The 25,591-nt window shown below is 41.5% G+C and overlaps 1 protein-coding gene across 3 annotated transcripts in view; it reads right to left on the bottom strand.

Annotated features, from left to right (window-relative positions):
- The window catches only part of CLOCK (clock circadian regulator), a 204,367-nt gene that overhangs the window by 26,650 nt on the left and 152,126 nt on the right, over positions 1-25,591 (bottom strand). For all 3 annotated transcript variants that reach the window (XM_073608429.1, XM_073608431.1, XM_073608430.1), the window contains 7 exons: positions 22,080-22,198; positions 20,208-20,290; positions 19,315-19,421; positions 18,773-18,920; positions 10,279-10,354; positions 7,402-7,546; positions 898-989 (listed from right to left, as the gene is read on the bottom strand). In XM_073608429.1, coding sequence (XP_073464530.1) covers positions 898-989; positions 7,402-7,546; positions 10,279-10,354; positions 18,773-18,920; positions 19,315-19,421; positions 20,208-20,290; positions 22,080-22,198 — 770 coding nt within the window. The remainder of the gene's footprint in view (positions 1-897; positions 990-7,401; positions 7,547-10,278; positions 10,355-18,772; positions 18,921-19,314; positions 19,422-20,207; positions 20,291-22,079; positions 22,199-25,591) is intronic.

Genomic DNA, 25,591 nt, shown 5'->3' with positions numbered 1-25,591 from the left:
CCTCTTCATCACTGACAAATGGGCTCTCTAAAATATTTAGGCCTCCTCCATAGGGAGCATCACATGGTCGGACCATGCTCCGATTCTCATTGAAGTTGGAACTCACAGCACATGAGCCCCTGAATTACAGCGGTGCAGAGTGTTTTTGAAGCACCTGATTAGAGCCATAGGCGTCAAAAAAGGTAAACAGCTGTGTTAGAAAAGCAAATGAATATTCGCTTTCCTAACATTGAACCGAAGTGCTTGTGTCTGTTACCCGTCACCCGATTGGCTGAAACGACAGGCGCTGTGATTGGACACCTATCAGGTGTCCAATCATAGGAGAGGACAGGAGAAGTAGACATTGAGGACATCGCTCGCCGCCCGTCGTCACCCGCTGCTCCATCGAGACAAGGTAAGTGCCGAGCGGACAGGGGACACAGTGAGGGCATTCGGTGGGGGGCACAGTGGGGCTGCAATTGATGTTTTTTTTACAGAATTTTTCAGTTTGTTTGCGCTCCACCAAAAATTTTGAGCACTAGCTGCCACTGCTGTGCAACCTGGCTACAGACCATTCTATGTCCCCACCTATAGATTCTATATCTATAGATGCTTTCTTAAATTCACTTGAACTCCCAACCCTAGTACCATCCCAAGAGGAGATTATGTCTGAAGTCAGAGTTCAGTCAGAACAGTGAAACTGTGGGATTGTGCCCTGCCATGTTTAGGTCAGATATAAACTCTTTTCTATTCCCCTTCAAAGTTTTTTGGGAGTCATTGAATATACTGTTAGGCTTAAATAAAGTCCTCCTCTCTTAGTTTTTTTAAATGTAAATATTAGAGGATTTCCATTCCTGAATATAAGGATGTATTTAATATTGGAGAGCACAGAAAAAAACACACATTAGGGTTGCTTACCTGACTGCTAATTGATGACCTTCTTTTGTCCAAACCAGATAAAGCTTGTCGTGGAGGGGTGCTGGTATCAGTTGGAATCTTAGTAGGGGTTGCTGTCAAAATACATAATAGTGCATTACAACAACATTTTAAAAGCACAACAACTTCTGGAACTAAAATGTGATTTAAAAAAATAAATAAAAAATGACAATGTTTCATCGATCTCACAACATGTGAGACTCAAGTGAATGAAAACAAGGTCAATTCTAGATGTAAAGCATCCATTGTAAAGTCTACATATCTCCGTATCTGCTTTTCACAGACATGCAGCAAAAAGGATGTTTATGCTCATCGCTAAATTCTTTCCTTGTAGTTCACTGAGGGGGGAGTCTTTCACCTTCAAGTTATACTGCCACCTACAGGAGCATTGGACATGGGCTAACAAAAAACTTTAAGCTAGCTCAGGATAACCCCCCACTATCAGCAGGCATCACTTTAGTACATAAAGACAAAGGGGTGAAACGTGCGTCTCTATGGACTCCAAGAAAATAATTTTATGGCGACTACAAAAATCCTATTTTCATTATCATGCATTGGGGATACAGGAAGACTTGCATCTTCGGGACTTCCAAAAGCAGTCCAACTAAGATTTGGGCAACACCTCAAATGCTATCAGACCAAAGAAAACAGAAAATTGGAGACTGCCTGCAGCACAAAGAGCCACCTGAAACTGGCATCACATAAAAAAACAAAATGTCTACCTGGTGAAAAAAAACAAAGTGTGAATAGAAGACCAAATGACAGCCAAAATGCCCAAGAAGCATTCCCAGAGCTATTAGATTGTACAATGACAATAAAGGGTGGAACCTGATACCTCAGAACTGAAGCTTGGAGGATGTTTGCCTGAGACACCAAAACATGGTCCATGTGGGATTACAAAACAGAAATCATTTTTCCTGGGACGAAGAGAGACTTTCGTAGCCTGAATCATATCCAAACAATAGAGGGGGATTTCCTTTCTGGTGAACTGGGACCAGACAGAGTGATGGAAAAACAATGTCCTTGTAGAGGTGAAAGGCAGAAACTACCTTTGGCAAGAAGGATGTCCGGGGCTCTAAAACCGCCTTGTCCTTATGCAAAACAAGGAAGGGTTCATTGCGGGGAAAAGGCTGCCAGTTCACATACTTGCCTCCAAGAGGTGATGGCTTACCACAACTGGAGTTTAAAAATACAGCCCTTTTCTTTGTGCATTCTATAAGCTTTGGAATAACTGTAGCAGTGCTAAGGTCCCCTTAAGGTCTTCTGGCCAGTCAGCCATGGTCGGGCAATATAAAGTCTCAGCTAAAAGAGGGTGAAGAGCAGGATCCCCCAGCAAGAACTTTGTTGTAAAAATGGCATCCAACTGTTTAGCATTTGGGTACTGGCACAACTACTCCTTGGAACAGGAGATGGTATAGAGCATTCAGCAAATCTGACTGTCCTTGGGCAGATTTTGGTTGATTTGAGAGAAGAAAAAGCTGAATGGGTAGAGTTTTGAACTTTTTTTTTGTACCCCCTTGAAATCACTGTTTGAACCCACAGTTTTGGAACATCTGTAACCCTAAGAGAGAGAAAAATTGTTACAGAGTTCCCCCCACTTTCAGGGGTAGGGGCACCTCTTCATTGGGAAGATGGCTTTCGGGAAGACATGATTGGCTTTGGGGGCCAAGTCTTATGCCAAAAAGGAAGGGCAGAACTTAGGTTTTAAAGATAAAGCCTGGGTGGAGCGATTAGGCCCTATGTGTTTTGAATAGGTAAAGGCTCCTGAGGTTTTAGAATCTCCTGTTTCCCTACTGTGACATCTTGAATCTGTCAAGTGCCTTACCAAAAAAAAAAAAGACATTCTCCTTCAAAAGGCATATGTATTTTTTTTTGCAGTCAGCTTCAGCTGTTCAGGCTTTAAGCCACAAGATTCTGCGCATGTGAATGAGGATTAGAGCCATTCTGGAAATTTGTTTTATTGCTTTTTCTAGGGCAATCACACAAAACAGCAGGGCAACCAACAGCAAGAGCTTTTCAAACTGCTTATCTGCAAAATAGCAGCAAGAGCTTTTCAAACTTCCTATCTGCAAAATCTTTGAATGAAGGAACATCTTTAATTGGTACAGTGTGAGGTTTTGTGGTTGTAAAACCTTACATATTACCGACTCAAGTGACTAGCCTCAGGTGACACACAGATAAAACAAATCCTCCCAAATAAGTTGTATCGTTTTATCTGCAGCCGTTTCCTCTCTATAGCCTCCTAAAAGCACAAATTTTGGGGAATGGACACCCCTTCTACAGTGTCTCATAGGGAAACATGCACAACTGAAGCTTGCAATCACCTATGTGCTTGAGGGGGATGGACCATCCCCCGGGAATCTGTGGTGTCAGCATAAATGGTCAGAAGTGACTTATACAGATAGAGGGAGAGAGACCACATAGGAACCACAATAGGTGCTTTAGATGGAAACATACTATAGAGGGATATGCTTTATTTATTTTACATTTCAGAGGCTTACAAACACTTGATGGCAGGATCAGCAACTGGAAAACTTATTAGTGAACTCTTTCTCCACTGGATAGCGTTTGGGGATGATTTTCAGAGAAATTAAATCTTCTCTGGATTGACATCAAGCTCAGATTGCTCATTCGCTTTGTTCATAAACTGAGAATGTATTTTTAGATTTAGCAGGTATCTTTGTATCTGAAGGGACCCTGCTAGAAGGAGAAGAACCAAGTGCAACAATGCCGGGCTTCTGCCCACAGCAGAAGTGAGCATATCAACATTAGCAAGCAAATTGCATGAAGCCACTAACATCAGATGCATAAGATCCAGCAGGTGAGAAATCTTCCTCTAACACCGCCTCTGGGTCTTCTGCATTTCCTTTAACATCTGCCTTTTCTAGGGCAGGCATATTGGGCTCCAACTCAAGTAGAGTCTGTAGAGCTGGAGAAGGAGTCTGGCATTTTGGGCCCTGAACAGTGATGGCTGTATTAAAGTCGTTAGTTGTCCGAGACATCGTGACATAGATTCAGGAAAATCTTCCTTTGTCAGTTAGGCTGTATGTGCTGAAACAGAATAAGATACAGAGACCAGTGTTAAAATCAGGTCCTGCTCAATGCAAGGGAAGCATTTTCATGTTTAAACTGAGGGTTATGTGGGCCTTTGACGGAGTTTCTGCCATGGTTGCTTTTTTGCCTGGCTTCTGCCTGAGCTACGGGTGAGGGTGATCACCTGTGAGGTACTCACGGAGTCAGGTGTGAAAAAAGGGTCAAGTGGGTTGGAAAGGAGCATGCAGCAACATGGATATTGATCGTTCTTGGCGAGGCTCTCGGGTTTTAAGGGTGGGAGGAAGCGCCTGAGTACCCTAAAGGGTCTCTAGGCGAAAGTAGAGATAAATTTTGCGACTGATGGTGTGATGTAACAACTGGTCATCCACCTGAGACTAAGCTCTGAGTGACTGAGTTTTAGCACCAAGTTTCAAAAGCTTACACTGTAAAAGTGAATACATTCCAAACATAGACCCAGTTTTTACAGTAATGGTCAGAGATACAGAGTAAGCCTGTCTGTTCACTCTGCTGGCTCCTTTAAAAAAAAAAGTGCAGCCTTTGCTAGTCACAGTGTGCATACCCCTGATGGGGTCTTCAGAGTCTGGGTTCTATAGGGAAGGACCATGGCCCTGTATAGAACCTTGTGGTTGACTACACTTGTTGCACAAAGTGCTTAGTTGTGTACCTGTGCAGGATCCACAGCCTGAAGCAAGATTACAGGCCACCCCAAGGTGTGGCATCCAGATCAGCTAACAATGTTTTACTGAGGTTGCACTGCTTCTAATGTGGTATTAAAAGACAGTGAGTCATTGATTAAGTTGATTGAAGAATTTGAAGATTAAATAATAAACTAGTTAAGCTATTTCTCTGTAAGGGAAAAGAGGTTCATTACCTTAGGACTCGTAACAAAAAATATAAACTCACAGTGTAGTAGGGTTATAGGTCAGGCACCTAGGGGGCATGTCTTCAAAAGCTTTGCCAGTGTCCAATCACCTCAAGGTATAAGCCTATACAACCTAGTGTCTATGAATACTCATCTTGTACTCTGTACTGTACGGTTACGATAGATAGAATTTTAATCAGAAGAGATGTAGAAAAGGCGTTAAATCACCCAGGACACTAAAAAACACTGAGGCATGCTGGGTAGAAAAGGGGTCATAAAAGGGACTGGCTTACAATTTTACTATTTGCCAGTGTCCCAAGCTCCTGTAGACAGCAGTATAACCTGTTTATGAATTACCGTGTGCCTCAATGGACGAGAAAGAAAGACACATTTAACAACATCCAATAAATATATAGCACGTGTAAGGAAAAAATGTAAAAGTTGCGCCAGCTCTTGGATGAAAATGAAGCAGCCAACACAGCAAAATGACCGTTTGCAAAGTGAAAGTTGGAGTGAAGAAGTGTGGCGCTAATGGGTAGTGGGACTCCTGTCGCTAAAACAGGTAAAAAAAGTGGTTAGGAGAGAGTGAAAACTCCTTTAGTGTAAAAGTGTTTGTAAGGTATACATAAAAATATATATTGGGTAATAAACACAGTACAAGTGAAAAACCAGTATGTGTTGAAGAATATAAAAAAACTCAGTGAAAAAGAAAATTTAGAAGAAACTAGTTAAGAAAACAATCAAAAATACATGGTACAGCAAATACATATCAATGTCAGGTGAGCTGAGTGTGTTAATCCACAGAATTGGAGTTCAATGGAGGTGGTAGATCAGAAAAAGAGCACCGGTGTCCCCAAGGGGAAAAATATAAAAAATATATATATATACAGAGGAACTCAAAAGTCTTTTAAATGGCAAGATGGGATAGTCTCATTCAGTCCCACAGGTAATTAGATGTAAACTGTCTTCTCAAGAGGTAACCTGAGGGTTATTGAGGAAGGACCCGACCAATGTGTTGGATCTTGGCTCAAATGGATAATTCTCACCAGGAGACAGGCAGAAGTAAAAAAGCAAAAGAATGCCCTTACCAGATCCGGTGGACTCACAGGCCGTAGCGGTGAGTCAAACGAGCCTATACCGTTAAACGGTGTGGGGTAAAGGTGTGTGGGAGAACTTGTAGACCATCTTGTCAGCAGTCCTCATACGAAGCACCGATTTGGAGTCCGGGATCCCCAGGGTATGGTTCCAATCAGCAGATCACCGTTTCCTCAGAAAGCCATCATATGTGCAAATAGGCAAAAAAGGAAAAAAAAGGAAGAAAACTCCACATAGTGTAAATCCTTAATTAGCAAAAAGCATAAGAGCACTTTATTTAGGGAGTGTACTCCAAAAAAATGTTGTTACAAGCAAGGGGCGGTAAAAACTCGGCCCAAAATAAATTAAAAACCGGCATAAAAGTAATAAAAACAGGCGCAGTGGATGGTGGTGGGGTATAAACATAGGACCCAATGGGTCCTATGTTTATACCCCACCACCATCCACTGCGCCTGTTTTTATTACTTTTATGCCGGTTTTTAATTTATTTTGGGCCGAGTTTTTACCGCCCCTTGCTTGTAACAACATTTTTTTGGAGTACACTCCCTAAATAAAGTGCTCTTATGCTTTTTGCTAATTAAGGATTTACACTATGTGGAGTTTTCTTCCTTTTTTTTCCTTTTTTGCCTATTTGCACATATGATGGCTTTCTGAGGAAACGGTGATCTGCTGATTGGAACCATACCCTGGGGATCCCGGACTCCAAATCGGTGCTTCGTATGAGGACTGCTGACAAGATGGTCTACAAGTTCTCCCACACACCTTTACCCCACACCGTTTAACGGTATAGGCTCGTTTGACTCACCGCTACGGCCTGTGAGTCCACCGGATCTGGTAAGGGCATTCTTTTGCTTTTTTACTTCTGCCTGTCTCCTGGTGAGAATTATCCATTTGAGCCAAGATCCAACACATTGGTCGGGTCCTTCCTCAATAACCCTCAGGTTACCTCTTGAGAAGACAGTTTACATCTAATTACCTGTGGGACTGAATGAGACTATCCCATCTTGCCATTTAAAAGACTTTTGAGTTCCTCTGTATATATATATATTTTTTATATTTTTCCCCTTGGGGACACCGGTGCTCTTTTTCTGATCTACCACCTCCATTGAACTCCAATTCTGTGGATTAACACACTCAGCTCACCTGACATTGATATGTATTTGCTGTACCATGTATTTTTGATTGTTTTCTTAACTAGTTTCTTCTAAATTTTCTTTTTCACTGAGTTTTTTTATATTCTTCAACACATACTGGGTTTTCACTTGTACTGTGTTTATTACCCAATATATATTTTTATGTATACCTTACAAACACTTTTACACTAAAGGAGTTTTCACTCTCTCCTAACCACTTTTTTTACCTGTTTTAGCGACAGGAGTCCCACTACCCATTAGCGCCACACTTCTTCACTCCAATAAATATATAGCGCTTATCAAAAACGCAATAAATACCATTTCAAAAGAGCTTCTACTCACATGATGGATCGGACACTGCTGTGTGAGACGATGACTTGATAGAACTCTTGGATGATGGTGACGGCGTCCTGCTGTCATCAAACCTTTCCAAAGCATCCTTTAGGCTGTCCTTATGTATGCGACTGTCTGAGATAGAGTCTTGGTTCTGAAGGCACAAAAATATATCCAAAATTATAAGTCATGTAACACTTCCTCACAGATAGCAAAAACTCTACTCCAGGCTTATACAAGCACATTACAACTAATGTGATATACAGTGGATTTAAAAAGTCTACACACCCCTACAAAATATCAAGTTTCTGTGATGTAAAGAAATGAGACAAAGATAAATCATTTCAGAACTTTTTCCACCTATAACCGATTGAGCCCCGGAAGATTTTACCCCCTTCCTGACCAGATCACTTTTTGCGATTTGGCACTGCGTTGCTTTAACTGACAATTGTGCGGTCGTGCGACGTTGCACCCAAACAAAATTGGCGTCCTTTTTTCCCCCATTCTTTTGGTGGTATATGATCACCTCTGAGGTTTTTATTTTTTGTGCTATAAACAAAAAAAAGAGCGGCAATTTTGAAAAAAAATGCAATATTTTTTACTTTTTGCTATAATAAATATCCCCTAAAAATATATAAAAAAACATTTTTTTTCCTCAGATTAGGCTGATATGTTTTCTTCTACAAAACAAAAAAAACGCAATAAGCATATATTGATTGGTTTGCGCAAAAGTTATAGCGTCTACAAAATAAGACAGGAATATGCAATTAGTGGACCTCCAGCTGTTGCAAAACTACAAGTCCCATCATGCCTCTGGGTGCCATGCTTTTGGCTGTCAGAGTCTTGCTATGCCTCATGGGACTTGTAGTTCTGCAACATCTGGAGGTCCACTAATTGCATATCCCTGAAATAGGGGATAGATTTATAGCATTTTCATTATTAATTTTTTTTTTTTTACTAGTAATGGCGGCGATCTGCGATTTTTATCATGACTGCGACATAATGGCGGACACGTCGGACAATTCTGACACATTTTTGGGACCATTGGCATTAATACAGTGATCAGTGCGATTAAAAATGCATTGATTACTGTAAAACCCCAGTGAAGGGGTTGACACTAGAGGGCAGTGAAGGGGTTAAACGTGTCCTAGTGTGTGTTCTAACTGAAGGGGGATGGGGACTCTGCAGGGAAGATAACAGATTGCTGTTCATACTCTGTACCCTGTAACAGGCAGGGAATCTGTCGCTTCTCCCCTCAGAGAGCCCAGGAGCCCGATCGAGACCGCCGGGCACTCGCATCGGCTCGGGGGCGAGCGGGGGTTTGCGCGCATGCGCCTCTAGTGGACACAGGGCGAAGCGACGTTACATGATATTGTTTCGCCCAGCCGTGCCATTCTGCTGTAGTACAACTGCGGCGGCTGGTCGGCAAGTGGTTAATGTGACCTATAAACTGTACAACTCAGTTGAACAACAAACTGAAATATTTTAGGTGGAGTGAAGTAAAAATAAAAAACTAAAATATGGTTGCACAAGTGTGCACACCCTTAAACTAATACTTTGTTGAAGCAGCTTTTGATTTTATTACAGTACTCAGTCTTTTTGGGTAGGAGTCTATCAGCATGGCACATTTTGACTTGGCAATATTTGCCCAGTCTCCTTTGCAAAAACACTTCAAATCTGTCAGATTGCGAGGGCATCTCCTGTGCACAGCCCTCTTCAGATCACCCCACAGATTTTCAAATCGGATTCAGGTCTGGGCTCTGGCTAGGTCATTCCAAAACTTTAATCTTCTTCTGGTGAAGCCATTCATTTGTTGATTTGGATGTATGGTTTGGGTCGTTGCCATGCTAAAAGATGAAGTTCCTCATCATGTTCAGCTTTCTAGCAGAAGCCTAAAGGTTTTGTGCCAATATGGGCTGGTATTTGGAACTGTTCATAATGCCCTCTAACTTGACTAAGACCCCTGTTCTAGCTGAAGAGAAACAGCCCCAAAGCGTGATGCTGCCACCACCATGCTTCACTGTGGGTATGGTGTTCTTTTGGTGATGTGCAGTGTTTTTGCGTCAAACATATCTTTTGAAATTATGGCCATTATGGGAAATTGTGGTCACATGTACCACACAGCCAGTACTTGCCAGATATTCCTGCAGCTACTTTAATGTTGCTGTAGGCCTCTTGGTAGCCTCCCCGACCACTTTTCTTCAATTATGGAGGGCTGTTCAGTTCTTGGCAATGTCACTGTTTTGCCTTATTTTCTCACTTGATGAGGACTGTCTTCACTGTGTTCCATGGCATGTCTAATGCCTTGGAAATTCTTTTGTACCGTTCTCCTGACTGGTACCTTTTAACAATGAGATCCCTCTGATGATTTGGAAGCTCTCTGCGGTCCATGGCTTTTGTTTTAAGATGCAACTAAGAAAATGTCAGGAAAGACCTACTAGAATAGCTTAACTTTATTTGGGGTTAATCAGAGGCATTTTAAATGATGGCAGGTGTGTACTGACTCCTATTTAACATGAGTTTGAATGTGATTGCTTAATTCTGAACACAGCTACATCCCTAGTTATAAGAGGGTGTGCACACTTCTGAAACCACATTATTTTCGTTTTTAATTTTTACTTCCCCCCCATAAAAGATTTCAGTTTGTTTTTCAATCGAGTTGCACAGTTGTCACATTATGTCACATTAAAAGGTGGAAAACGTTCTGAAATGATTCATCTTTGTCTCCTTTTTTTTTTTTTTTTTCATCACAGAGACCTGACATGTTAACAGGGGTGTGTAAAACTTTTATATACACAAAAAAAAAAAAAAAAAAAAAAAAAAAAAAGCAGTTCCTGTCCCATCCTTAGTGCGCTTCTGATCTGTTAGACAATCAAAATGACTCACTTTATCTGAGATGATGGCAGGTGGTGAATCTTCTAAACCTTGTTCTCGCCTTCTCTCTGCACCAACCTCTGCATAGCTGCAAAAACATATCATCTTTACAATGGAGTTTTTTTGGTAAAGAACGTATATTTAAATTTTTTTTTCATTAACATACAACATAAAAGCATGTAGGACTTCTGGTGCCATCTACTTCTAAATCTATGCATACATACATAAATGAATATGTTAAAAAAAGATTAAGAAATAAAATTAAAAGAGAAGTATGTTTTTTTTTTTTTTTTTTTAAATATTACTAAAGTCTTTATCCTACACATGCAATACATTCACATACTGGTGATGCCATGGAAACAGCAGCATTATCAATCTTGTAGCGTTAGATGTACTAGCAGATTTACTAACAAATTAAAGCTAAACTCCAGATAACATGTAACACTTTTTAAGCAGTAACATTTTGGGATAACAATTTTACCATTAATGAAAAGCCGACCATTGTAAGCACCCCAGTCAGTTTTTAATAGTTTGTTGCAATTCTCTAATTGCCACTTTGCTGGATGGCTTGGTCTGTTGACAAATGCCAAACTTACTGGAAAGATCACCAGCTGAAAATAATATTATACAGTAGCTCACAAAAGTACACCTCTCACATTTTTTGTAAATTTTTTACTATATTTATTCATGTGACAACACTGAAGAAATACTTGGCTACACTGTAAAGTAGTGTGTGTACAGCTTGTATAACAGTGTAAATTTGCTGTCCCCTCAAAATAGCTCAACACACAGCCATTAATGTCTAAACTGCTGGCAACATAAGTGAGTACACCCCTAAGTGAAAATGTCCAAATTGGGCCCAAATACCATTTTCCCTCCCCAGTGTCATGTGACTCATTAGTGTTACAAGGTCTCAGGTATGACTGGGGAGCAGGTGTGTTAAATTTGGTGTTATCGCTCTCATTCTCTCATACTGGTCACTGGAGGTTCAACATGGCACCTCATGGCAACGAACTCTCTGAGGATCTGAAAAATATTGTTGCTCTACATAAAGATTGCCTAGGCTATAAGAAGATTGCCAAGTCCCTGAAACTGAGCTGCAGCATGGTCAAGACCATACAGCGGTTTAACAAGACAGGTTTTACTCAGAACAGGCCTCGCCATGGTCGACCAAAGAGGTTGAGTGCACATGCTCAGCGTCATATTTAGAGGTTGTCTTTGGGAAATAGACATATGAGTGCTGCCACCACTGCTGCAGAGGTTGAAGGGGTGGGGGGTCAGCCTGTCAGTGCTCAGATGATACGCCACACACTGCATAAAATTGGTTTGCATGGCTGTCGTCCCAGAAGGAAGCCTCTTCTAAAGATGAAGCACAAGAAAGCCCGCAAAAAGTTTGCTGAAGACAAGCAGACTAAGGACATTGATTACTTAAACCATGTCCTGTGGTCGGATGAGGCCAAGTTAAACTTATTTGGTTCAGATGGTGTGAAGCGTGTGGCGGCAACCAGGTGAGGAGTACAAAGATAAGTGTGTCTTGCCTACAGTCAAGCATGGTGGTTGGAGTGTCATGGTCTGGGGCTGCATGAGTGCTGCCGGCACTGGGGAGGTACAATTCATTGAGGGAACCATAAATGCCAACATGTACTGTGACATACTGAAGCAGAGCATGATCCCCTTCCTTCGGAGACTGGGCCGCAGGGCAGTATTCCAACATTATATCAATAGATATCCACACGGGGGACACAACTCCTTGGATCTCCTCACAAGGAAGGGGTAGGCAGGAACTTTCTTACAGCGAACCTCAGACAGCATGCCAGGGGAACCCAGAAAAATGAAAAATTTCCTCCATAGTGTGAATCCGTATGGTTATTTATTAAAATATGGTAAATACACTTACATAAAATCTTGGTTAAAAATCACAGAAACAGCCGGCCGGCTTGCATCCGTTCGACGAGATTAGGATGGAAACGATGACGTCAGCGCGTCGACCTTCCGACGTACGTTTCGTCCTATTGGACATCGTCATGGCGACGTCCAATAGGACGAAACGTACGTCGGAAGGTCGACGCGCTGACGTCATCGTTTCCATCCTAATCTCGTCGAACGGATGCAAGCCGGCCGGCTGTTTCTGTGATTTTTAACCAAGATTTTATGTAAGTGTATTTACCATATTTTAATAAATAACCATACGGATTCACACTATGGAGGAAATTTTTCATTTTTCTGGGTTCCCCTGGCATGCTGTCTGAGGTTCGCTGTAAGAAAGTTCCTGCCTACCCCTTCCTTGTGAGGAGATCCAAGGAGTTGTGTCCCCCGTGTGGATATCTATTGATAAGCTGTTATCTAGCTTACCTCTGGTAAGCGTATATCTATTAAGGTGGAGGATTTCTCACTGGGTGTTGAGTGTTTAACCGTTTGATCACCTATTCCATCTGCTTTGGCTCCAAGGATTTATTTCCTTTGAACATTTTTACTACACCTTTGGATATACTTTTGCCATTTGACACATACAATTTCAATATTGCAATTTTGTGTCATATCTGGTTCACCACATTTTCCATATATTCCCACTATATGGTTTATACTTAAGCACATTTATTTTCGATTATTTGATTGATTGAATTTCTTAATATTCACATAATCATATATGTTGTTTAATATGTGTTCTAATTTTAGCGCAGTCTTTTTTTGATTTTTCTTTGTATATTTGTGTGCACGCCTCACTTTAGGACTGCAGCTTGTAATATTCTACTAATTATTAGTAGCACACCTTTTATGGTAGCGCGGTATTTTTTGTGGTTTATTCCAACATTATAACGACTCCAAACACACCTCCAAGGCTACCACTGCCTTGCTAAAGAAGCTGAGGGTAAAGGTGATGGACTGGCCAAGCATGTCTCCAGATCCAAACCCTTATTTAGCATCTGTGGGGCATCCTCAAACAGAAGGTGGAGGAGCCTAAGGTCTATAAATCCACCAGCTCTGTGATGTTGTCATGGAGGAGTGGAAGAGGAGTGCAGTGGCAATGAGTGAAGCTCTGGTGAACATCATGCCCAAGAGGGTTAAGGCAGTGATGGAAAATAATGGTGGCCACACAAAATATTGACACTTCGGGCCCAATTTGACATTTTCACATAAGGGTGAACTTTTTTGTTGCCAGCGGTTTAGACATTAATGGCTGTGTGTTATTTTGAGGGGGCAGCAAATTTACGCTGTTATACAAGCTGTACACTCACTACTTTACATTGTAGCAAAGTGTTATTTCTTCAGTATTGTCACATGAAAATATATAATAAAATATTTACAAAAAATTTAGGGGTGTACTCAGGTTTGTGATATACTGTATAATAATAATCATTTTTGTTTTTCTATTTAATACCGCTTTAAGATCATTTAGGCCAAATCCACTGTCCTGAACTTACTTCAGAAGTAGTATTCTGTAACCATTCGCAAATTCCCTTTACCCAGACGACTTATCATTGGATCTAGAGATCAAACTTACCTTGCATTATTCTTCCCTCTTTTCCAGTGAAAATTATCACCACTCTCTACATGCATAAATTACAGGTTGGTTTAAGCATCCCCAATATAAGAAAAATACTACCAGGTCACTCAGATTTTTTTTTTAACTTACCTTGCTACATGCAATCAGGGATATTCCCTTTGGGCCTTTTCAGTGTTTCCAAACTGTGACCCAATTCTGATCTCAGCTTTGGCTCCCTCATTCAGCTCATCCCCCCGTTTGAAATTTGCTACGAAACTCTACCAATCGAGTGTCTCCTTTCTTACCCCTTTTACCTGTTAAAAACCTCTTTTTTAAACAAAGATGAATTCTCCTAGGTCATTTGCTTTGTGGACTGCTCAATGGTTTCATATTCATCACTCCCTTACCTACCAGCTTTTCCCCATCCTGGCCAGCCTTTCAGGAACACCATAAACCTCCTCAGAAACAGTACTATGGAAAATTATACATTGGATCCCCTTCTCTATCTGGAACTCTAAATTCCCCTATGCTAAATTGATCTTTGAATGGGTCTACCTTTATGTGCTGTGGTGCCCCAAACAAATTTCAACTCTGTACTTGGCTTGCAAGAATCATGTAAAAGCAGTCCCCCATGAAATGTTACGAAATAGGAACATAACTTGACAAAACCAACATCTCCTGAGGAATAGAGCAAGATCTGGTCTCAAATAACTAAAACCTCCTAACATGGAAGCAGCCCACAATGTCCTCTCCAGGTGGTACAGGGAAGTAGATCAGTGACAGGTGCTTCTGGGATGTGGCCTTTTGAGACATGTGCTCCACACATGGTGGTCCTGTCCAAAATAGATATGTCTTTTAGGTCCAGAACTTTCAGTCTTATCCAAACTGTCACTACTCCCCTAGTTTAGCTTTTTTGCACCTCCCTATACCAAGTTCTATCTAATCCTGAAGAAAAGCTGGCCACTTTTTATATCGGCTAAATAGACTATTGACAGAAGGTAGAAAAAGACCAATGGTGGCCTTACTAGAAGTTAAAACATATATAAATATGTTACGCTGATTGTTAATGGGAAACCTTCTAATATCCTCACTGACTCATGACCAAAATTCCTTAAAGCGGGGTTCCACCCAAAAGTGGAACTTCCGCTCATTGTGCTCCCCCCCTTTCCGGTTGGCACCTTTTGGGGGGGGGGGGGGGGGACAGGATACCTGTCTTTCACAGGTATCCTGTCCCCACTTCCAGGAGCCTCAGCCGCGGGTATTGACGTCACCGCAGGGCTCCCTCCTCTGGCCGCCGGGCCAGTAAAGAGAGAGGAGCGGCGCCCATGCGCAGTAGGGTTCCCAGCATGAAGCCGTAAGGCTACACTGCCGGATTCCCTTACTCGTAATGGAGGCAGCAGCACCCAACAGCTGATGGAAACATCAGCTGCGGTGCCAACATCGCTGGACTCCAGGACAGGCAAGTGTCCTATTATTGAAAGTCAGCAGCTGCAGTATGTGCAGCTGCTGGCTTTTAATTTTTGCAGCGGTGGGCGGACCTAGCAGCGGTGGGCGGACCTGACCTGGATATGTGCTTCTCAGCATAAAACTCCAGCTTCATTTGCCTATAGCTTATTTTACCCTTGTTCCAGGTTTTTGGGGGCTGTTAGATCTTTCTTTTCTTCCCCCCCCCCATTTGTTTCTACAATGACCTGCCTCCCTTTCCCTTCCCCCACTGCCAACATAGGCTTTTACCATTTACATTTACGTTTGTATGCGGTTCATGGAAGTGGGTCACCTTTTCGGGTGTTCTAAAGGTTTCCCATAATTTTTCAACTACTTGCACTAGTTTTAATGTTCTGTATGTTCCTGGCAGTTTGGTACAGCCTCTGCATGGGCAAAATTGTTGATCTGTATTTTCTTGAAAATTTAATAAAACTACCGAAACAGAAAAGTATGAATTCTGACTAATCTATAAATTTGCTATGATGAAGTACAGTATAGGATACAAAACTCAGTCATAGACTATGGGTTATATGCAGCTACTTTCAGGTGGTTGGACACTGGCAAAAACATGCTAGGGCTGCCCGCATACTCATATAACCGAACCCACTGAGCGAGACTCAATCTTTTAGCAAGCAAAAAGGAGCACTCCAAGATAAATTTACAGGATAGTAAAATTCCTTTCATCTTAGAGTACTTCTTAGGACAATTCATAGACCATGGGATGTAACCAAGTAATAAACGTACGAGTGGAGAACAACATAGCAAACCAAATGCCAACAGGCCAACAAAAAAACAAGGGTTAAACAACATGAGCAGCAGCTTGAAACACCTTGCGACTGAAGCTTGTATCAGCTGAGGCCTAAACATCTACCTGGTAAAACCCGGATAATGTATAACAGCAAATCTGGCAAGCATATGCTTGAGAATGAAAAGCCCAAGAGGCACCAACAGCCCTGGTGGAATGGCCTCTGAAAAGGAAAGTGGAAACTGTTCCTTAAGAGAGTATGCCCTGGGAATTAGTTGTCTGATCCATCTAGCAATGGTGAAGCAGGATGCCCTCTATGAGTGCCCATGGACAGGACAGAGTGACTCATTCTTGCAAAAACAAGCTGTAACTTTCAGGCAGACTGACAGCCCTGATCACATTCAGACAATGTAGAACAGTTTCCCCATTATGTGTTAGGGAGGGGCAGGACAGAGGGCAGAAAAAGCAATGTCCTCACTGAAATGGAAAGAAGAGACTACCTTAGGTAGGTTGGTCTCAAAACCACTTTGCCCATGTGCAAAACAAGAAAAGGTTCTTTACAGAAAAGAGCTGCCTATTTAGAAATACACCCAACAGGTAAAATGGCTACCAAAAAGGTAAACCTACAAGTGAGGTAGTACAACAAAATATCTGTAATCAGTCCAAAAGGGGGTCTCTGAAGTACAGCAGACCAGGATGGAATAGTGGGCCTTGGGCTGGCAGGTCTGGTCTGCTTAGAAGAGGCCAGGGTTTGTCCACCAAAAGCCTCAGTATATCTGTGTATCACGTTTCTGGGCCAGTTTGGCGTGAAGGTAATCATAAGAACCCTTTCCTCCTAATCTTGTGCGGCAGTCAGGGGAGGCTCTTCAAAGGAGGGGAGGCATAAACCATCCAACCATTTTACTTAGGGACAGGAGCTTAGACTGGCGTTCAGAGAGCTTTAACAAAGCGTGTCCGAAGCCATGTTTTGAAAGTGTAAGCTAGCCTTTGAAAGCTCTCTGGGTGCAGAGACCACTCCCCCAGATTTAGGCATTGACGGCTTAGGAAGTCTGCATGTCAGTTGCTGAAATTTGAGTTTTCATCTTTGGAAAGTATAAAACTTGTATTTTAGAGGCAGTCTGCCTTCTGGTGCCTCTTGGTGGATTATGTTACCATCAAGCCCAGAACCCTCAAGAAGAAGTGAACTGAGGGGTGATGTTTGGATAGGAGGGTCCTTGTTTAGGAGCTCAGGGAAACAACCTCTTCTAGGGGAAAGGAAATTCTGGCTTGGGCTGTGTCTAAGATTAGATCCAGGTACTCCAAATGAGTGTTGGGGAGCAGACTTTGGAAGGTTAATTATCCAAAGGAACTGAAATCGCCCTCTAGGCATGTGGCTGAAAAGTCCTTCAGTGGAAGGTCATCTAGGTAACCTGTGACATGAACTCCCTGGTTCGTAGTAGAATCAAAAGAGGGACAGGCACTTTTGCAAAACACTTGTTCGGCAGAGGAGGGCCTGAATGTGGGCGCTACATATCGCAAGTGTTGGTCTCACACAGCAAAACATATGTTGATGTGAGGGGAAGATGAGGATATGTAGATAGGCATCTTGTCTGTCTACTGATGCCATAAAATCCCCTAGACTGTGAAAAGCAAAGAAAATGCTTGTTGATTCCATTTGTAATTTAGGCTCACAAAAAAAGCTGTCGCAAGATTTTAAGTCCAGTATTGGGCAGATGCCTCCATTTGGTTTTGGAACTGTAAATAAGTTTGAATAGAAACCTTGAAACTGTCCTTCTAAAGGAATTGGTATGACTGCTCCTTCTGCCTGCAGTAGGTATGAGGTGGTCATTAAAACTGATGTTTTTTGGTCAGAAGCTGACATACTGGAAAGAAACAAAGTGAGCAAGGGGCAGAGATAGAAACTCTATTTTGTACCCCTTTGAATTGACAGATTGGACCTAGTGGTCCAGAATATCTCTGATCCAGACGGGCAGAAATAGCAACAGCCCCCCCCCCCCTCCTTCTTGTGGGGGTTTAAGCACATATACCTCCATTGGACAAATTTATTAAGAGATTCCCAAATTGGGCTTCACCATCAAAAGGCATACATAGAAGATGCTTTTTGCACACAGGATCTGCAGACCAAGCTTTCAGACATAAAATCCTGTGCGTAGGCAAAACGATAACGGACACTCTAGAGCAGCCTTTCAAAACCTTTTCAACACAGAGGAACCCTAGAAATAACTTTCCAGTATCAGGCAACCCCTGCTAAAAATGGCTACAGCCACTTGCGAACCGCCCACCTGCAATGAACTGCGGACTGGTGGCCCATACAGGCAAAGTGATGTACTGGTACATCGCTGCCTGTTTCTGGGTTTAGGGCGTGGTCCCCCCCCCCCGACACCACCTATGATTGTACACAGCGGGTGTCTGTCAGCAGGTCCCAGCCAGCTGTGTTAAATCACACCCCAGAGACCAGTTTTGACAATCAATGAGAGATCTATACAGAGGGCACAATCTCTTTGTTTCTTTTACACTTGCAGTCATTGGGAAGAATTACCCCCCTACAGATAGCTGTAAGGACAGGACGGTAACGTGATAAAAAAAAAAAAGAAAAAAAAAAAAAAAAAAAAACACACCACACACAACTGTAGTAATCTGAAAACAAAAACCATGTATAAAAATAGTAGTTTGTTCAGTGTATTCCAGATTGTACTGCAGAGCCCAGACACACAGCAAGCACTTATCAGACTCATTTTTAAATTCAGTTTGCATAGACCAAGTTTGTGAACAAAAAAAAACAATGCAATTACCTTACTACAGTGTGTGTGCAAACAATGAACTCTGGCCTAGAATTCCACTGATGATAGGTGATGTAGTACCGTGTTTGCAGCCATATCCATTGCTGCCCTTTTGTGAGGAAACGATAGTAACAAGACTTGCCTTTTCCATACTGCATCACTAAAAGAACAAAAACACAGTACACCATTAGCATTACCATGCCTTACATTAAGAAGGACCTAGCCAGCTATATTTCCCAGTTTGGTTTACTTCACCCCCCTGTTCATTGCTCAAGGCTATTAAATTAGGTTTACGTGGCAAATTCTATTCTCGTGAGCTGGAAATGTGCACTTATTTAACTGCTTCTATAAAAATCGGTGGGTGTCATTTGTTAAATGCTATTTCCTAAGGGACTGTGCGCAGTAAGGTTTTTAATACTAGTGTTTTGTTTGCAAATATTTAGTTGTAGTTCACTGAGCTCTACAAGAAACAATCTGCACAGGGTACATGTTTCCCTGTATTTCCTACAATCAAAATTGCTTCTAATCAGATGTAGCTGTAAAAAGCCACCTACAATGTTCATGGCATTTTGCAAGATTTTCCAGATCATCCACATGATAATAATCATATCCAGAAGTACCCAGCACTTCAAAAGGTAGATATCCTATTATAGGAGGAGCCCTAAAAACAAATAAAGATGAGCAATTAAAAGATATTCAATCCAATATTATTAGCGATCTTTACTACATGAAGCTCCATAACACCACACTACGGATGATTCTCCTTCTGAAAGGTGAAGGACAGCAGGTATGCGAATTTCTCTCATTTATATATTTCACTATAAAGCAGGATGTAGAAATACTACATATATCTTCTTAGCAGTAAACATATGCATGTTCATTGCTGCTTTACTCTACAACACACCCATGAAAACATTTCAAATATACCATTCATGTATTAACATATAAAACAATGATCACATAACCACCACATCAAGGAAAGCAACGTACAAGAGCACATAGATAAAAGCACACACTCTAGTGGAAAATGCACACTATATCCTCAATGACTATGACTTCATACTTCGAAAAGGTAACAGAATCGGCTTTAAGCTGAATACCACATCTTGTTAACAGAATATGTAGACTCTCATTCCCTAACACTCATACACACACAAAATGCGTCAAGAGCCTCTTCTCTGCAATCGAGTTTAGTTTGTAGGTTACAATTAAAAAAAAAATAAATAAATAATGAACTATCAAGAGGGATTCAGCAGAAAACAGAAACATAAAATCAATTCAAGTGGGAAAACTATCTCCAGCTGTGGTCTGGCTTTTTGGAAGATTACGCTTTTTCTGGACATTTTCAATGTACTGGAGACGTCAATGATTTATGCCCAGCTGGAAGTAAAGAGCTTTAAAAGGAATGGTTATTGTGTACCAACACCAAAAGAACAACGCCACTGACCTGTGGTCCAAGAAGAGGAATTTCCATTCTAGGCTGTGTCTGGATGTAAACTCCTCATTAGGCTCCTCCACAGTGCACATTTCCTGGTGGATTACAAACAGCCCTGATATGACCAACATATATGTATAACAATAAAAAGCATATACCGTATATGTCTTACTGGAAACCACTATAAATAGTACTCATTGTTATTATTACAGGTTGACGCACATTGGTCTTGACTCTTTTCTAATGTGTAAAAACAAATACATGTCTCATCTAAATGTATGTAAATCACATACAAAAGTGGCACAGACAGATGCTGGCATGAACACCCAAAAGCCTTATGTGCACATTGATTACAGGAGGAAGTATGTCAAGAAGCAATGTAAATCTGCAGCAGGGATCACAGGCGTTAGTGATCAGCCGCTGCCATCTGACTTGTACAAATCAATGACAGGCTCCTCCCACCACATTACAAAGCTCCTCAGGCACATGGCTGGGGGGGGGGGCGCACTGAGGAAGAAATGTCCAGGATTGACACTCCAACCTCAGTGCTGGGCTCCGATAGCACTGAAATGGGCACTAGCAATGACAGATTCAGTACGGAGGCACAACAGAATTTTAAGGGTGTCTATGACACCATTTAAGAATTCTCCCTAATATGTATGAGATTGTAAACAGAAAGTAATGAGATACAACAACTTCCATACAGGGCCTATTCTGGCACTCCTCTCCTACATGTAAAAATCATCATTTTTTTGCTAGAAAATTACTTAGAACCCCCAAACATTATAATATAAATATATATATATATATATATATTAGCAGAGACTCTAGGGAATAAAATGGCAATTGTTGCAGCTTTTTACGTCACACAGTATTTGCGCAGGAATTTTTCAAACGTGTTTTTTTGTTGCAAGAAAACGGTTTCATGAATTTAAAAAAAAAAAAAAAAAGTGAAACATTAGCTAATTTTTTTGTATAATGTGAAAGATGATGTTACGCCGAGTAAATAGATACCTAGCATGTCACGCTTTAAAATTACGCACACTCATGGAATGTCGCCAAACTTTGGTACTTAAAAATTCCCATAGGCGACGCTTTAAATATTTTTACAGGTCACCAGTTTAGAGTTCTTCAACTGGAATTGTTGCTCTTGCTCTAACGCACGTGGTGATACCTCACATGTGGTTTGAACGCTGTTTACATATGTGGGCGCAACTTGCGTATGCGTTCGCTTCTGTGCGGGGGCTCCTACAATTATAATTTTTTTTACCTTTATTTTTACATTTCCTCTTTAATTTTTTTTTTCTTAATCACTTTTATTCCTATTAGAAGGGATGTAAATATCCCTTCTAATAGGAATAGTGCGTGACAGGTCCTCTTTATGGAGAGATGTGGGGTCTATAAGACCCCACATCTCTCCTCCAGGCTGGAAAGACAGAGAAAAAAAAAAAAAAGAACTGTCTCTGCCTTTCCAGAGCTGAGTCCCCGGCTTTGTTTACATCCGCCGGCCTGGACATGACGTCATAACGTTGCGCCCAAATTTCAGGTTGTCCCCAGAAAAGTAAGAGGAAAAAATCTTCAAATGGGGACACTAGTTCTGGTGATCTGGATGTCCTCAAGAGATGCCCTTAAAATTTGCAGGAATTTTCCCCCACTTCCTGCTTGGCTGTGGGACAGAAAGTGAAAGGAAATCTCAGCAATGGGACACAGATGGCAAAAAGAAATCTGACAGTAGTTATAACCCTCCCTTGCTCTATCAAAAATGAAAAAAAAAAAAAGTTTTGCACATTTGTTCTACTTTACGAATAGACTAGGCAAGATGGCATACGGATAATACAATGTGCACAATATTACTGTCAATGATCAAAACAATATAGTTTCTACCTTAATAAACTGAGGTGTAGCTAATCTTACAGTTGCTACAAAGCAGACTCTCTCTTCATATGCAGGCCTGAGAGAACGCTGTAATGCACCATCAAAGCCATTGTGTGTAGAACTGGGCACTGGAAACAAACAGTAAAAATATTCAGCATGATATAATTTTTTCAACTGACTTGATCTCCACATACAATCAACCCTACACAAGTAGGGAAAAAGAGTGAAAACAGAAAATGTTACTAGCTATGGTATTGTTTTTCTAAACCATGTGTGTTATGTAGATGTAGATTAGCACAATCCATCTATTTGCGATCTTGTCAGAGGTGAAGATGAATGGCCATTTTTGCCAGAGAGTAAGAATTCCTATTCATATTACATGATGGTGACTTCATGCACCTGCTATAGGTACAGATGATCTCCCAGGGCACAAGCCGTTTTCATCCAGGGAGGATCATTTGTCCCTAACCGTAGGTAATCAACGCATGTGCAAATACATACAGTATCTCACAAAAGTGAGTACACCCCTCACATTTTTTAAAATATTTTATTAAATCTTTTCATGTGACAACACTGAAGAAATGACACTTTGCTACAATGTAAAGTAGTGAGTGTATAGCTTGTATAACAGTGTAAATTTGCTGTCCTCTCAAAATAACTCAACACACAGCCATTAATGACTAAACCGTTGGCAACAAGAGTGAGTACACACCTAAGTAAAAATGTCCAAATTGGGCCCAAAGTATCAATATTTTGTGTGACCATCATTATTTTCCGGCATTGCTTTAACCCTCTTGGGCATGGAGTTCAGCAGAGCTTCACAGGTCGCCACTGGAATCCTCTACCACTCCTCTATGACGACATCACGGAGCTGGTGGATGTTAGAGACCTTGCGCTCCTCCACCTTTCAATTAAGAATGCCCCACAGATGCTCAATAGGGTTTAGGTCTGGAGACATGCTTGGCCAGTCCACCACCTTTACCCTCAATTTCTTTAGCAAGGCAGTGGTCATCTTGGTGGTGTGTTTTGGGTTGTTATGTTGGAATACTGCCCTGCAACCCAGTCTCCAAAGGGAGGGGATCATGCTCTGCTTCAGTGTGTCACAGTACGTGTTGGCATTCATGGTTCTCTCAATGAACTGTAGCTCCCCAGTGCACTCATGCAGACCCAGATCATGACACTCCCACCACCATGCTTGACTGTAGGCAAGACACACTTGTCTTTGTACTCCTCACCTGGTTGCCGCCACACACGCTTGACACCATCTGAACAAAATAAGTTCATCTTGGTCTCATCAGACCACAGGACATGGTTCCAGTAATCCATGTCCTTAGTCTGCTTGGCTTCAGCAAACTGTTTGCAGGCTTTCTTGTGCATCATCTTTAGAAGAGGCTTCCTTCTGGGATGACAGCCATGCAGACTAATTTGATGCAGTGTGCGGCGTATGGTCTGAGCAGTGACAGTCTGATCCCCCACCCTTCAACCTCTGCAGCAATGCTAGCAGAACTCATATCTATTTCTCAAAGACAACCTCTGGATATGACGCTGAGCACGTGCACTCAACTTCTTTGGTCGACCATGGTGAGGCCTGTTATGAGTGGAACATTTCCTGTTAAACTGCTGTATGGTCTTGGTCACTGTGTTGCAGCTCAGTTTCAGGGTCATGACAATCTTCTTATAGCCTAGGCCATCTTTATGTAGAGCAACAATTCTTTTTTTCAGATCCTCAGAGAGTTCTTTGCCATGAGGTGCCATGTTAAACTTCCAGTGACCAGTATATGAGAGTGAGAGCGATAACACCAAATTTAACACACCTGCTCCCCATTCACACCTGAGACCATGCAACACTAACTAGTCACATGATATCAGGAAGGGAAAATGGCTATTTGTGCCCAATTTGGAAATTTTCACTTAGGGTTGTACTCACTTTTGTTGCCAGCGGTTTAGACATTAATGGCTGTATATTGAGTTATTTTAATGGGGACAGCAAATTTACACTGTTATACAAGCTGTACACTCACTACTTTACATTGTAGCAAAGTGTCATTTCTTCAGTGTTTGCACACGAAAAGATATAATAAAATATTTACAAAAATATGAGGGGTGTACTCACTTTTGTGAGATACTGTATAAACATGCACGACCGCTGTCAGCCTGTCATTGATTTGTACAAGCTGAGAGATCGGAACTATCGGCATCTAACTGTGAATCTAGCCGCAGGAATATGCTGGATTATGGCCACAAGTGGCGCTAAAATCCCATGTGAATGAGGCCCAAGTTACAACTTGGCTGGATAAAAAGGCAATTCACCAATGTTTAGTGCATTTCTCCAATAAACTACAAGGAAACACTATAGAATATACGTGCATTAGAGCCTGGGCTTAAGAAAATAAATGGCAAATGGCCTGCTTTTGGGCTTAATACTGAATCAATACCTAATACCTACAAAAAACCTTGATACTCTGTGCCTACCTGCAGTCAAAACTGGTTTTGAGCAGAAAACAGAACTGTCTCATATGGTTTTTAATGCAGTCTGTGACTCTACTAGGGAAAATTACCCATATACAGTGGGGAAAATAATTATTTGAGCCCCTTCAGATTTTGTAAGTTTGCCCACTTACAAAGAAATTAAGGATCTATAATTTTTATATGAGAGAGACAGAATATCAATCAAAAATCCAGAAACAACACATGATACAAATATTATAAATTGAGTTGCAGTTGAGTGAGTAAAATAAGTATTTGATCCCCTACCAACCAGCAATAATTCTGGCTCCCACAGACTGGCTACAGTATGTGCACATGTGGCACACAGATTAGTCCGGTCAATTGAAGGTGGTGCTCCTAACGACAACTCATGTATAAAAGACACCTGTCCACAGAATCTTCTTTCTTCCATTCAAACCTAATCATCATGGATAAGATTGAAAAGTTGCCTAATGATGTCAGGGACAAAATTGTAGACCTGCACAAGGCTGGACTGAGCTACAAGACCATTGGCAAGAAGCTTGGTGAGAAGAAGACAACTGTTGAAGCGTTTATTTGTAAATGGAAAAAATACAAAATAACCATCAATCGCCCTCGGTCTGGAGCTCCATGCAAGATTTCACTTTATGGGGTAAAGGAGGATCATGAGAAAAGTTAGGGATCAGCTCAGAACTACACGGGAGGAGCTTGTGAATAATTTCAAGGCAGTTGGGACCAGTGTCCTCAAACAAACCAATGGTGACACAATACGCCGCCATGGAATGAAATCCTGCAGCGCCCTCAAGGTCCCCCTTCTCAAGGAGACACATGTACAATCCCATCTGAAGTTTGCCAAAGAACATCTAAATGATTCAAAGGATTTGGAGAAAGTGCTTTGGTCAGATGAGACCAAAATTTAGCTCTTTGTCATTAACTCGACTCGCCATGTTTGGGAGGAAAAAAAAAGGTGCCTATGACCCTAAGAACACCATCCCTACAGTTCTCTGCTAAAGGTACAGGCCGTATTGAAGGGGCCAATGGAAGGGGTCATGTAT

Source organism: Aquarana catesbeiana, linkage group LG01 (assembly GCF_042186555.1).
Source record: "Aquarana catesbeiana isolate 2022-GZ linkage group LG01, ASM4218655v1, whole genome shotgun sequence".
Classification (NCBI taxonomy): Eukaryota; Metazoa; Chordata; class Amphibia; order Anura; family Ranidae; genus Aquarana; species Aquarana catesbeiana.
This window is presented reverse-complemented; position numbering and strand designations above follow the sequence as displayed.